The 14,510-nt window shown below is 46.4% G+C and overlaps 1 protein-coding gene across 2 annotated transcripts in view; it reads left to right on the top strand.

Moving 5' to 3' along the window:
* The window catches only part of NEDD1 (NEDD1 gamma-tubulin ring complex targeting factor), a 413,616-nt gene that overhangs the window by 331,718 nt on the left and 67,388 nt on the right, over positions 1-14,510 (top strand). For both annotated transcript variants that reach the window (XM_086918169.1, XM_086918174.1), the window contains exon 13: positions 9,867-10,023. In XM_086918169.1, the coding sequence (XP_086774295.1) occupies positions 9,867-10,023 (157 nt within the window). The remainder of the gene's footprint in view (positions 1-9,866; positions 10,024-14,510) is intronic.

Here is a 14,510-nt window from a genome sequence, read left to right as displayed (position 1 = left end):
GTCGGTGGCAAACCTTTATTTCTTGGGTACAACTTGTCTGTTGCAGGCAGCTTTAATCCGACAGTCAGTTACGCGATGAGCCTGACGCGTTTCAAAATTTTCTTCCTCAGAGGCATTCGCTTGGCTGATTGTGTGCACCTGGTACTGTTTTTCACACAACATTGATGTCACGCCCCTGATGCAGTGGGAGCATTGTGGGAAAAGTAGTCCAGGTTAATTTCATATCCTATGGTGGCACTAATGTCTGTCAATGTTTTCAAGCCCTCAGATGGGCCCTGCCAGCAATGTCCAGTTTAAATCCCTCCTTTGTGTTCCGCAATGCAGCTCGATAATTATCAGCCACGCGGCTCCCGGTTATGGGGTGGTGCAGGTTCGGCGGCAGGACCACCGCCCAAATATCTTCGCTCCAACTTGCCCTTGCTTGAACAGCACGCAAACACGTAGGTCGGTGGCAAACCTTTATTTCTTAGGTACAACTTGTCTGTTGCAGGCAGCTTTAATCCGACAGTCAGTTACGCGATGAGCCTGACGCGTTTCAAAATTTTCTTCCTCAGAGGCATTCGCTTGGCTGATTGTGTGCACCTGGTACTGTTTTTCACACAACGTTGATGTCACGCCCCTGATGCAGTGGGAGCATTGTGGGAAAAGTAGTCCAGGTTAATTTCATATCCTATGGTGGCACTAATGTCTGTCAATGTTTTCAAGCCCTCAGATGGGCCCTGCCAGCAATGTCCAGTTTAAATCTCTCCTTTGTGTTCCGCAATGCAGCTCGATAATTATCAGCCACGCGGCTCCCGGTTATGGGGTGGTGCAGGTTCGGCGGCAGGACCACCGCCCAAATATCTTCGCTCCAACTTGCCCTTGCTTGAACAGCACGCAAACACGTAGGTCGGTGGCAAACCTTTATTTCTTGGGTACAACTTGTCTGTTGCAGGCAGCTTTAATCCGACAGTCAGGTACGCGATGAGCCTGACGCGTTTCAAAATTTTCTTCCTCAGAGGCAAGTTGGAGCGAAGAGATATATATATATATATATATATATATATATATATATATATATATATATATATATATATATATATATATATATATATATATATATATATACATACACAATGTATAAGAATGAGGATATGAATAAATAACATCTCTCCCAAAAATCGTGGTACTAGTGATATATACTTTAGTTGTAAGTTTTTTTCGCATATGCGAAGAAATCCGTACTTTGGGACCCCTAACTATGTAACACCTTTTACAAGAGGCTCACCTGTGGTCAGAGATGTGCCAATTATGGGTACAAAGTTACAGCTTTGAGAAAGAACACAGGCCCTGGGAATCTGATTTGCAGGGACCCAGGGCACACCAATTCAAAGTGCATCATGTGTCTGGCAAAAAGGAGCACTTTCCTACAGTATGATGCTGCATTGATGAAGTGTATGAAAGTGTATGAAAGGTTATTGATGTTATTGTTTATGAAATGTGTCTCTGCTATTAGCAGTGTACAGTCTTGATCAATTGTTAATGTATGTCAAACTCCTCAAAATGATAAGCAAGATGAAAGTAAATTTTATTTGCACACTTGATTAAAATCGTTGCACGATACACAGTAGGAAAATAACTTTTGAGGGTTAAAAGTTTAAAAAGGAAGCAATATAAAAATCAATTTAAAACAAAGAGTTTGCAAATGAAGTTAAAAAGACGTAGGAAAGTCACAGGGGAGAAGGGAGCTCAAGCTTTAACAGTAGGAAAATTCGGGGAGTTGATGTCTGTGATAAACTTAACAAATCGAGCTGCCAACTGCGGTGAGTCTCCCCTCATGCATGCGTCTGGTGCTTCCTGACAAGTCCTGATGTTTAGTAAAAGCCAAATTGGGCGCAGCCAGCAGTTTCTTTGGGCCCGGAGTTTTCGGCAAATGCACAGGATATCAATAAGATTCTCCTAGTCCTGTTTGCAGGAGCGGCATTGTGTGAGGGCTTCTTTCCTGTAACCTTGGCCAAACTTGTATGCCATCAGCGGGATTAATCCGAAGCGTAGTCTCATTAATTGGAGTTTTATATGAACTTTCACTGATGAAGCAAGGTACGACGGGAGGGTTTTCGAGGTGTATAGTTTGGCGGCCCAGGAGCCATGGAAGAGATGGTTGACCCATTGCTCGTCAAGATCATTTGAAAGAATTTTTGCTTGCTTTGTTAAAAGTTTAGTTTTCGCCTCGATAGGCAGCGAGGATAGCCATATGACTTTTGCTTTAAGGGATTCGAGGCATGACATTAAGTATTTATTCCAGGATGTTTTTGAATTACTGAAGACCAACCATAGGGAGCTCTTTAGGGTATGAAGGCTGGCATGTTTCGTTTTTAAACAATAGCTAATGAAGCGAGCACTCCTAATCCATCGCTGGGAGGATAGCAAGAATTCTTTTCTTATTTGGGCATGAGCAGTTGAATTAGGCAGTCGGAAAACCCTGCGATAGCAAGACGGTTGCGCTCTGTCCAGCCAAATATTCATTTTATCCTTGAAGATTATTGCGCCAAAGGAGATTGTGGGGAGTAGTTTTGCAGTAATCCGTTTTATTAATGGTACTAAATCCTGGGAGTGCAAAGTGCTTTTCGTTCTTACGAAGGCCCCTTCTAGGCTTCGAGCAACAGCCTGCATTTCAGTTATGTGCATAGAGGATCTCCCTTTATGATCGATCCACACGCCTAAGTACTTATAAGCGGTGACAGTTTCCAGTCTCTTCCCTTCAATAAACCACGCGTTTTTTTTGGTTTTTCCCTTGGATATTATCATTGCTTTAGTTTTGCTGACATTTATTTCAAGCGTATTCATATTGCAATACTGGGCGAGGGAATTAAACAGTCTTTGGAGGCCCACCTGAGTTTGATCTAGCAGAATGGTGTCGTCCGCGTATTGTAGAGTTTGAATCTTCCTTGATTCTATTCCCGGAGGGAAAGCACGGGTACGTGACAACCATTCGGGGAGGTCTGCGAGGTACAAGTTGAAAAGCATTGGAGCAAGTGTGCACCCTTGTTTTAAACCCCTGGTGGTATAGATTTTGTTAGAGGTGGACCATCTTGATGTAACCCTCACTTTGACCCAGGTGTCAGTGTGTAAAGCAATTAATGCTTTCAGTAGTGACTGCGGAATGCCCCATCTTACAAGTTTTTCCCAAAGTTTTGGCCGGCTTACGCTGTCAAATGCTTTACGAAAGTCAATGAATCCAAGATATAACAATTTCCCTTTTGCAGCTAGGGTGGTTTCCATCATGTGAGCAATACAGATCAAATTGTCTTCGATGTGGCACCCTTTTTGAAAGCCGGTTTGGGTGAAGGAGACTAGGTTGCTAGTTTCCGCCTACCTGGTGACCGCAGTTAGGAGAATGCTGGCGTATGCCTTCTCGTCCACATCTAGGAGGGCTATCATCCGATAATTGTGGGGATTGGTGCGCGAGCCTTTCTTATGGAAGGGAACAAGAAGTGAGCCTTGCCAAGACGCCGGAATGGGGCCGCCCAATATTGCGGCTTCAAAAAGAGGTGTTAGTATCTGGGCCCCTTTTATAGCAGAGGCTTTAAATACTTGGGTCGGAATACCGTTGGGGCCAGGGGCGCCGCCCGAGCGCATGTTCTTTATTATTCTTGTTATATCGTCTGTTAATATATTAGCGGTGGGGAAGGTTCCATCCTGACTAACTAGACGATCAAGGGAGGCCATACTATTGATGATCTGGTCATGCGGCGCTGTATAGAGCCTTTTGACATAGGTCTCCCAGTCCTCGGGGGTAATATTGGTTGCGGTAGGGTGTTTAGTAGCTTTGCTGGTCTTGTTGACCCAGTTCCAAAATTTACCCAATGCCGCTCTTCTTTCATTTTCGAGCCTTCCTATAGGTTTTTCGTACGGCCGTAATGGCCTCCTTCAAAGATTTATGTTTCATTTCATTATTAGCGTTTGTTCGTTGTACCTTATTTAATTTACTCTTTGCAGTGATTGTGTTCTGTTTTTGAACTGACAAAATTGTCATAGTTGAAGTGTCCTTCGAAAGATTATTTATGGGTTTTGAAGTGAAATGTTCTCTGAAGTTGGTCAATATAATTTCCCAACTGGGAACCGTCGCGTGGCTGGTACCAGCCGGGGGCCATCCGGTCATAAGCTTGTCTACCTCCTTTTCAATTGCATCCTGGTTACTTTCTGACCATCGGAGTTTCCTTACATTCTGCAGACTTGATGCTGACCCTATCGGATTTGTGTTTGGACGGTGTAGTGGGCGAAGCGCAATACTACATGTTAAAATAGCATGATCGCTATCAGGAGACGGTGTTACTGCGAAATGGCATACCAGATGGAAAGCCATAAGCGATATCCATAGTCTAGGTTGGCCATTCGAGAAAAAGGATACATGAGAATATGTGGCCGGTTGATCTGTGACGATCCTTCCGTTAAGGATTAGCAAACCAAGATGATTCAACTTTGTTGCTAGTTTCATTCCGTTGACATCCTTTCGGTGGTACTGGGATTTTATCTCCGGGATTGCCCACATTACGTTAGGTGATGTTATTTGAGAGGATTGGGTGAGATCGGTTTCCATCAAATTTGCATTGAAGTCGCCCATTGTCAACCACAGATCATTTGGGTATAGGACTTCAAGATTATTCATTAGTGGTATTATGTTACTCAAAGTAGACTCTCGTCTCATTTTTGTTGGGTGTAAATAGATACATCCAAGGAACAATTTTTGCTTTGAGTTCCCATTTACTTGGCTCTCGATCTCAGTTCTGATGAAAATATAACCACCAGCTCCGCTGTGGAGAGTTTCTATCTTCGCAGTCAGTGAGTTATTCACAGCGATCAGCACACCTCCAGATGCATGACCGCCTGCTTTAGATGGGGTAGCGATAGATTATATTACGCTGAAATCCTCCCAGATGGTATTTTCCAAGGCCCAGGTCTCTTGGATAGCGAAGATGTCATGGGTTTTTTGCAAGCCTAAGGTTAGGCGTTCAATTTTCTCCTTTGTTAGACCCCGGATATTCCAACAGCATATGTTTAAATGGTGAACCTTTTCATTGTGAGTCTTCTGCAGGCCCGAAGTTAAGCGTTCTATTTTCTCCTTAGTTGGACCCCGGGTGTTCCCGGAGCGTATGTTTAAGTGATGAACTTTCTCGTGAGAGGGGTTGTCGTCATGGGTAGGAGGCGTCGCACTACCCTAACGCCTGGGAAAGCCAAGACCAATCTTGAGATTTGTGCGGTTTTAATATGCATTTGCGTGAACCTCCTGATGTAGAGGCAGTTACTAGAAGTGGATTCCCAATCCATAAAGCTGTTTTTGGCTCCTGTCGTAGGCCCCGCAACATCGAGGGTGGCTGTGTTAAGTGCTTTTCTTGTTTTAAATCTTGTCTGATTTTAGTGGTCATTGTAATGTCAGGTGAGATTTTTTAAAAAGACGGGTAATTGGCAACAATATAGGGGCTAGCTTGAATGCCCCATTCGTTCAGTGGTTTTGTGTTCTTCATCAGTGTTTCCCCCCCCATTCTGGATTGAAGAAGGTTGCCAATGTAGACTTGTTTCTTTGTTCCAGAGCGGGGTCTATAAAGGCCACTGTCTCAATGTCCATAGAGTTCACGCTTTCTAAGCCTGGCAGGTTCGAGCATAACTTTAGGATATTACCCCTATTTAAAATCTCCCATTGTCCCTCGGATTCATACTATGGATATAGCAGTATTTTTCTGTGCTGTTGTTGTCCGGGACAGGGGACTTGTTGCGATGGACCCTGATTAATACTGTGTACCGCGGGATCGTTGCCCGGGAGCTCCAGGTTGTTTTGTGTGCTTGATTTTGTAATTCGCGGGCAGGCCCCTCTTAATGGATCTCTTCCCTTAAGAGGTTCTTGGGGGGAGGACGTCTTATTACCAATACTAACTGCGCCCATGCTTGCTGTATGGCGATTCTCTTCCTCTTCTGATCGTGGCAATGAGATTTCCTCAATGGTTATTCTTGCTTTTAGATTTGACGCGTGGGGAGCAAGATTGTGTGTTTCAATAACTGTGAGAAGAGAACTTTTATCAGAAGGTTTAATGAAAGATTGCTTCAGGCGATTGCAGGGAGACTTATAGTCTGCTAATTGCTGTGCATAAGTTGATGGGGTTTCCTGGTTTTCAGTTTTGTCTTTTTGGGGTGCAGCTGGTTTTTCGGCCTGATTAGTCAGGTCAGTGGATGATTCGCACTTATTTGTTCCGAGCCATTGTGTTAGCGCATTACCCTTTTTCTTTGTTTTGTTTAGTTTCTTCAGTTTCTTCTTGTTCTTTCTGGATAGGAAGATTCCTACCTGTGGATCTTGATTGATCTTGCTTATAGGAATGCGATGGCTTGGTGAAGTAGATGGACATACTTCAATATTGGGTTGCGTAGTTGTTTTTGCAACGTTCAATGTTTGTGGAGGGGGATTGGTAACAGAGTCCGGAGGTACTTGGGAGGGCTGTTCAAGATGATTATTAAATGCAGCTTTAAGCGGAAGCTGTTCCAATTTTGAACCAATGCTATTGTTATTGAGACAGTTTTGGTAATTGAAGATAGGTTCTGGTAGTCTAAGGGTATCCGGAGAACGGAGTTGAATAGGGGGAGTACTAAGACTGATCTGGGTTGGGTCTTTAGCCTCAGGTCTTCTATTAGTGTGGACATAATTTCGGGTAATGTTTCAAGTATTTTTAATAGAGGCTCGCATATGCAGCTACTTTGAACATGATTTAAGTGAGCAGTTGCCTTTGCAGTTGGTTCCATACTCGGAATCGCGTCAAGGGCATGATTGTGGGCCACGTTTTTTTGTCCTCTTCGTATTAGCGAGTTTAGTTGATCTAATTTTGAATCTATTCCCATTATAGAGTCGGCAACTAATTGTAAAATGGATATCTGGGTATCGAGTTTATCGGCGTGCATGTGAGCAACACAGTTCATTACGCTCAGGGCTCTATTGGTAGCTGCCAGAAGTCCTTCAATTTTGAGCATTCCTGGATTGGATTGGGAGACCTCGTACCCAGGATCATTGCGTGTGGATTTTTTCCAATGGGATAATTATGGTCCAGGGGTGAGTTGATGAATGTGTTAATTTGTTCCTTTGAATTGTTTTTGTTAGGGCTTAAGGGGAAACTACAGTCTTTGGTGGCGGTGTTGCGGCCGCTGCTAGTTACTGATGGCACTTTTAGTGAGCTCGTTGTGTGGACCCCCTCGGGCAGAACATTGTTTCTTAGAAAGGCAAAGTCTGGTACCCCACTAAGAAACGGAGTAGATGTTTGTGACGGGAGATCAAAGCTGCGTGTTTGTGAAGAGGCGTTCAAAAGGCCCTTCAGTGGGCTTGTTGCGTCTTGACGCTCTAGTCCGAGTTTCTGTGGTGAAATTCTTAAGGCCCTGGTTATAGGGTTAGTTGATGAGACCCAGTTATAGAGTCATCATTGCCACATGCCACTCTTTGGTCATTATCTTTACAGTTTCCATTTTCTAGTTCTGGAGTTGGACGTTCTTTCTCAGGCTCTGAGACGCTGGCTCGGCTCTTAGTGGGCGGCAGAGCAAAGAGAGCTGGCGCTGCCAAAGGGCGAAGATTTTCGGGTGATTTGGTGGTGCTTAGCTGGGGGGGTTGGAACTCTGAGGGGGGCAGAGATAATGTCGGATCAGGGTCAGAGCGTCTTAATGTTGATTCTTCCAGCTCAGAAGCGATGGGAATGATTGGGGTCTTGCATTGAATAATTATTTCGGATAGAGCGAGATCAGGTTAGGGGTGGCTGATGAGATTGTTGATTGTTGGAGGATGCTGCATTCGTATCACGTAGGAAGTGAGGAACAGATTGATTTAGTTTGCTAATCCGAAAAAAGTGCTCTCTAATAACGACAGAGCTATTATAATTTTTTTTTTTGGGGAGATTTTGAGAACAAGCAGGTTGCATATGAGTAATTGGCATTTTATCACCCTTCAGAGGCCCCGGTGAGGGCTTTGAGGGGCTCTCATCCACATCTTCGGTTCGCTCAAGGTGCAATTGGCGGGAAGGAGATTGAAGGCCCCGTCCTGCCTCTTGTGGCTATATAGCAGCTTAGACTTCTGGCGCTTGGCGGACTTATGGGGACAGTGAGTATTTTGTAGTTGAAGGCTGCTCCTAGTGCGCATCGTTACTGAGAAATGAGGGAGCAGGTGTCACTTCTAGTTATTGAAGGTGTAGAAGAGGTGATTAATGAGTTTGAAATCTTGTTACTGCCCGTAGTTTTAGAAATTTCCGGTGATTTTCTGTGGTTTTCTGTTACTCTGGTGCTCGGGGGCTTTAAAAAGAAGCTTTTGTAAGGAAGCTTTTGTGAGAGACCAGGCCCTTCCAGCCCTTCTAGCGGAGGTAGCTCTGGCAAACCGCAGAGGCGAAACGAAGTGCGGGCGAGCAGAGCGCACAAGGGCGGGTCTCGGGCAGAGTCTGACCTAGTCAGCCCTGTCTGATTCACCGCCCTCCGGCTCTTACGTGGCAGCCGCCTCTAACGGCAACCACGCTCGCGGTCCCAAGACCCAGGACTCCCCTCTCCTTATTGCTCTGTGATCTGGCTTTTTACAGCTCCGGGACACCGGGACACCGAGGAGGCTCCAGTAAATCTTTCAGCAACCTCAGCGGACTCTTGGCGGCTTGGCAGCTTAGCACCTTGGCAACTTGAAAACTTGCGAGGCCCTCCCCTGTCACCGGGGGCACAAGGAACTGGTTGCTGATTGCAGTCCGATTGAATGCCGCTGGCCTCGCGGCTTTCACCTCGCACTCGCACGTCTTTGCTCCGTGGGATCCGCGGGCCAAGAGGCGAAGGCTGAGGGTCTGTTGACCCGTACTCCTGTGCTCCCGCAGGTTCGGGCAGGGAGGGGTCACCTCTTGCAGCCGCAGGATCGTGGAGATCGTGGAGGCAGGTAATGTCTATCAATAGTCCGCGGCTTTGCAGAGCTTGCAGAGCTTGCAGAGCTTGCGAGGCACGCAGGGGTTATAGGGGCGTGCAGAGGTTAACGTGGCACAGCGATATAGTGTAACCCCAGGCAGTGAGGCGGTAATGTGAGTGCCCAGAGTCTGGACCAACACTGGGGCCGCTCACAGCCGCTGCTGCTTTGCTGTTTTGCTGGTGCTGCTGACTCGCTCTTCCTCCTACTCAGCGTCGCGTCTCAGCGTCGCGGCGGATCGGCAGATCGAGAGTCCGTCTGTTTTTTTTTTTCTATCTCTCCGCTTTGTCAGTATACTGTTGCGGGTTCGAGGCTTTCTTCCGCACTTAACCGCATTCTTTCCCGCGTCTACCACGGCTCCCGGGACTGCTAACGAGCTGCTGTGATCCGAGAACCACTAACGCGACTCCTCCTCCTATTTGCACATGCGCAGGAAAACCTCAAAGTTTGTTGCCATCCACCACTGAACTGAATTGCTTAGTTCATGTACTGTTGCCTTGATGTTAGCTATTAGCAGTGCTTAATTTGTAAAATAATGAGTACTAGGGCTGTCGTCAGGAAGCCACTGCAGGTTTGACCACACATTACTGCTGCCAATGATAGTAACAACACAACTATTAACCAACACACTCCTACAAGCGTGAACATTTGGACTATTTATAGCCTCCAAAACAGGCTTGGACAGGAGGCAATAATCACTGTTAATGTATATTGACTAAATAACTGTTATGGTCCTCTCTGGATGAGCCAGACAGCACCACCTTGTGGCAGGCTATCACAAGAGCCGGTGTTGACAATTAAGTGCTGGTGCCAAGCACCTGAAACCACTGGCTCAAATTTAGCCCTGGCTATTAGTTTCCTAATCTAGCTGTGTTTTTCTGTTACGGTTCTTTTTTTTATTAAGGGAGTAATTGTTGTCTATTGCATGTCACAGGTTCAAGGCTAACCACATCTGTCACTACTGGAGTTGCCAATTCATTATCAGAAAAAATAGTGGATGCCATTGAAGGCGACAGAACAAGTGCACCATTAACAGCGATCCAGATCAATTTCATAAAAAATATGATTCAAGAAACAGTGGAAGATGTCAGGTAATGTAGCATATAATATAGTTTTAGTATTTGTCCGGTATCAAAAACCTACACTTTAAAGTCCCTATACCTTTAAAAATAATACACAAAATTAACTTTGGAATGGAATATGCAAATGTATGAATTCATTTACTTTCTTCTCTACACTGTCATGTGTAGGTAGGAAACACATAATTATAGCAAATTAGTTATTGCAATGCTTCTTTTTAGGTCTCACCCAGGCAGAGCGCATGCGCTGTCTCTTTGAGACATCAAGTAATCTCTATCGGGGGTGAAACTCCACCTTTTGCGAGGGAATATCTCCTGCCGCTTTTCATTTGTAAACACGATGCCATGAACAATGTAGAGGGCTTATTGGCTGTAGATGTGATGCGTCACTTCCGTTTATTCCGGAAGCAGCACCGCCTAACTACAGTTTTCATCCGCCCTTGTGGTTAATGTGCATCCGAGGGGAACTTCCTTAACCATCTACAGACCAAGAAGCCCACACCCAGGCTTCCATAGTCACCTCCTGGTGTGCGCAAGTCCATTCCACTGCAGTAGTCATGGACGCTGCTTTAAACAAGGATGACCGCTCAGAGGGAACACACCATCACCGCAATCCTGAAGGAGTACTCCGATGCAGCTTCAGTACTTACAGGATGAGCAGGAAAGTGCAGGTGGCTCCACCGCCCTTGCTGCCTCCATAGCAGCCGACACTACACCATCATGCCCAACAGCGCTCTACAGTTCGCTCTCCCTGCTAGTGCTAGTGGCGCCGCCACTACCCTGCACCATGCACAGACCCCGAACGGGCAACAGTTCTTGGTTCCCTCCAACCAGGTGGTGGTGCAAACACGCTCTGGGAACATGGAAACATACCATATCCGCACCACCACCTCTGGAGGTGGTGGCAGTATCACCTCAGCTCTACCCCAGACCGTGCTCATGAGCTCACTGCTAGCCCTCAGTTGTGCCGCTGCCCCCAGTTCCAAGACAGCGGACCTGCTTTATGTGTCAACAAGAGGAAACACTGAAAAAGATAATTCTTTCAGATTAGTTGCTCAGCCTGACACCCGTCAACGAGTGGCCATCCACTTTTTCTCTAGCCCTCCCCTCTCTCTCTATCCCTCCCCTCTCTCTCTCTGAGCCTAGCCACTCATCATATCTAGCAAAGTCCAAGTCGCTCCATTCTCTTGCTCACACTCTTAACCTATTGAACCATTCTGCTGAATCACTGCCTAACCCTCACTTCTCTCCCAATCCGGCTCAAGCAGCTCTTTCATCACCTTTCCAGTGCCTTAACTCCTGTCCAATCTTTCTAAATATTCACACACTCTCATGCCTAGCCACAAGCTAACCCTTCTCACTACTCCTCTTGTTTTGTTATTAGGCTTAAATCTACATTAGTATGCGCATTGTGATCTTAGCACAGGCTTCCTTAAGCACCCCAATAAACATCGAATTTTTAGACATCTACTCCAACATTACTCACTAGCAAACTTATGCACTCAACAGTTTATAACCACAAATGAGGTTTTGAAGTAGCAATCAGTTGGTATTTTAATGTTTTCATCTTGTATGTCTTGCTTTCTGTCGGTGTGTATATATTAACTGTTTAGTGCAAATGGCCACCACGTAGTCCATTTTTCACATTAACAAACACTTCTGACCACGAGTTACCATGCGCAGGGCCCATTTATTCCCCGAGGACACACGGAGTCCTGTAGCTGTACTCCACTGACAAGCTTTCTGTGCGGTCTTTCGAACATGGCTGACTCCGGCCACTGGTTCCATTCATCATCAATGTAAGTCCCATGGTTCTTCCGAGCTTCACCCTATTATGCATTGCCCCAGCTGGCCTCCGTACTTATTTGTTTTGACCTATTCCATTTAGCCCATCAGCCTTCACTCATAGTTTCTCCCACTTGGCAATTTCCGATATGCCCTCTTCCCTGGATTAATTTCCACAATTGGACACCTGTTCACCGGGTTGCTTTGAAGCCATGACCATATCCGTTCTGACTCCCAGGTTGGTGCTAGTCCTGCTATCATCTGCCCATTTCTGTCCTCCATGGTTTCCTCGATTCATTTTTACCTCTTCCTTTTCCCCCAGTATCGGTCTCTGGCTGGCTAGAAACCCCTCCCCAACTATTTGTATCATCCCTCTGGACTGGCGCTGAATCTTCACTATACCGGGTACCAATTTTTACTTACTAATGCCATACTTATCACTTCGGTCAGCAATGTCCATGGTAGCATGCTAATTGACATTATTATGATGTATTCTGCTGCACACCACCCATTCGTGCACAAGCATAGTTTGATATCACCTCCGTTAACATTGTCCATGGTAGCATGAAATGTGACTTTTTTTAAATTGTATTTGGTTGGCAAACAACCAATCACGCACAAACTTAGTTTGAGAGGTCTCCTTATCTCCCATGGTATAAATACATTCTCTTCCAGGGGATCCTCATCAATAGTCATAAGCATTAGAATATTCCCGCCCATGCGCGGGACCCCGGAAACACTATATTATATGTGCCCCACATATATACACTTATATATATATATATATATATATATATATATATATATATATATGCAATAGCTGCCAAATACACAATAGAGCTGGATTATGCTGTAAAGAATGTCCACCATACATGAAACATAAGCATTAGAAACATGAAAAACTACTCCAAAGATTGTTTTGAAACTTTTAATGCTGAAAAGCAGTAGAAATTCTCATTATATCCTGTAAGCATAGAAAGCTCCCAGGCTGCATTGCAAACACACAGTCTAAAAAGACTGAAAAGCTAACCTGTAGCTGCATGCTACAAAAAACTGACACCGTGCCTATAAGGCACTCATGACCCCCAGTATCCCATCATGCCTCAGAGTGGACAGTTGGGTCAGTTGTTCTTTCCGGCTCCTTCAGGAAGGATCCTGGTTACACAGCTCCACTCTTTTTCTGTTTTCTGACAGAAAATACACTCAGTTTTCAATGTTTTTGACCTTACTTCGACGTTTTTCATCTAGTCAAGTAGGTTTTCTCTTGTTGGTTGGCTTTTTCATCTTAAAATGCCTTCCCTTTTTGACAAATGCCCCTCTTGTGGCAAGATGAAGGCAAAGACGGACAGCCATGAGGTATGCATTCTGTGCTTACCTGAAGACCATGACCCAAATACCTGCCCTCACTGTGAATCTGTCATCAAGAACTTTAAAAGACAGAGAGAGGATTCATGTCTATGGCCTAGCCCATAGGGCTTCTAGAGGGAGGTCCCCAGCCAAGAAGGGCGAGACTTCTCGTCCTGCAGCTTTAGAGTCGAGCTCGGCGCTGAGAAAGGAGCATCCGGTGGGTCATTCTTCAAAGAAACGACGTGTATCACCGTCGACGGCGGGCTCGCTGTCAAGAAGATCAGGTATGTCGTCGTCGAGACGTCCAGTCCTTCTGCCATCGTCAACTTGGCGACGATCGGCGTCAAGGGGCGTTACACCTCCGCCGTCGTCATCCAGGCGACGACCGGCGTCGAGAAGTGTGACTCCTCCGCTGACGTCAACCGGGCAATGTTAGCGTTGAGGGGTAAGGAGCCTCCGCCTTCGTCGTCGTCACGACGTTCGGCGTCGAGAGTTGGCTCACCTCCGTCGTCGCAGGCTAAGCGACAGACGTCGAGAGCCTCAAGTCCTCCGCCGTCGGCAACCAGGCGTCGATCGGCGTCAAGGAGGAGATCTTCATCGACGTCGAGGCGACGTTCGGCGTCGGGGCGATCAATACCCCTCCGCCGACGTCACATAGACATTCGATGTCAAGAGAGGAAGCTCCGTCGTCGGCCACACAACGCCGCTCGACGTCGAGAGACCATCATTCATCACGCCGTTCGCCGTCGAGGCATACGACGTCGAGGTTGCTTGATCCACCGGCGCCACAGAGAGAGTCGGCGTCGAAGGAAAGGACCTCGTCGACGGTGGAGCAGCGCCGGTCGAGGTCGAGAGGTCATCATCGCTTGGAGTCGAGGCATGCGCCTTCGGAGCATTCGACGTTGAGGCACCATGAACGGTCCAGATCGACGTCAAGACGTCAGCGAGCTGAACGCTCGGCTACAAGATCTAGGGATGATTGTGATCCTAGTGACTGAATCAGCTTCCCGCCACTCTTCGGGCTCTTCCAGATCCCAGTCAAGATCCAGGAGTCCTGACCGCAGACCTCCCACAGAGGGTGTGCAGTTGTCTCCCAGATGGAATAGGCCTCTGCACAATTGGCGAGATTCAGGAGCCACAAAAAGGCTGCAGGAATATGTTAGCCCAGTGCACAGATCTCCACTGCAAAGACTGGTCGAGGAAGTCGATAGACACAGCCCTCCCAGGCGCAGAGAAAGATCGCCTGTGAGACAAGCTGCATCTCGTTCCCCTGCACGAGAAGAGCTTTCAGGGAGATCTTGCGACAGGAGACTCAATCGTTCCCCTAGACAGGAGGTACCAGCCAGGAGATCTCGAGAAAGAAGAGC

Source organism: Lissotriton vulgaris, chromosome 1_1 (genome assembly GCF_964263255.1).
Source record: "Lissotriton vulgaris chromosome 1_1, aLisVul1.2, whole genome shotgun sequence".
Lineage (NCBI taxonomy): Eukaryota > Metazoa > Chordata > Amphibia > Caudata > Salamandridae > Lissotriton > Lissotriton vulgaris.
Note: the sequence above shows the minus strand (reverse complement) of the source record. Positions and strands in the feature narration are given on the sequence as shown.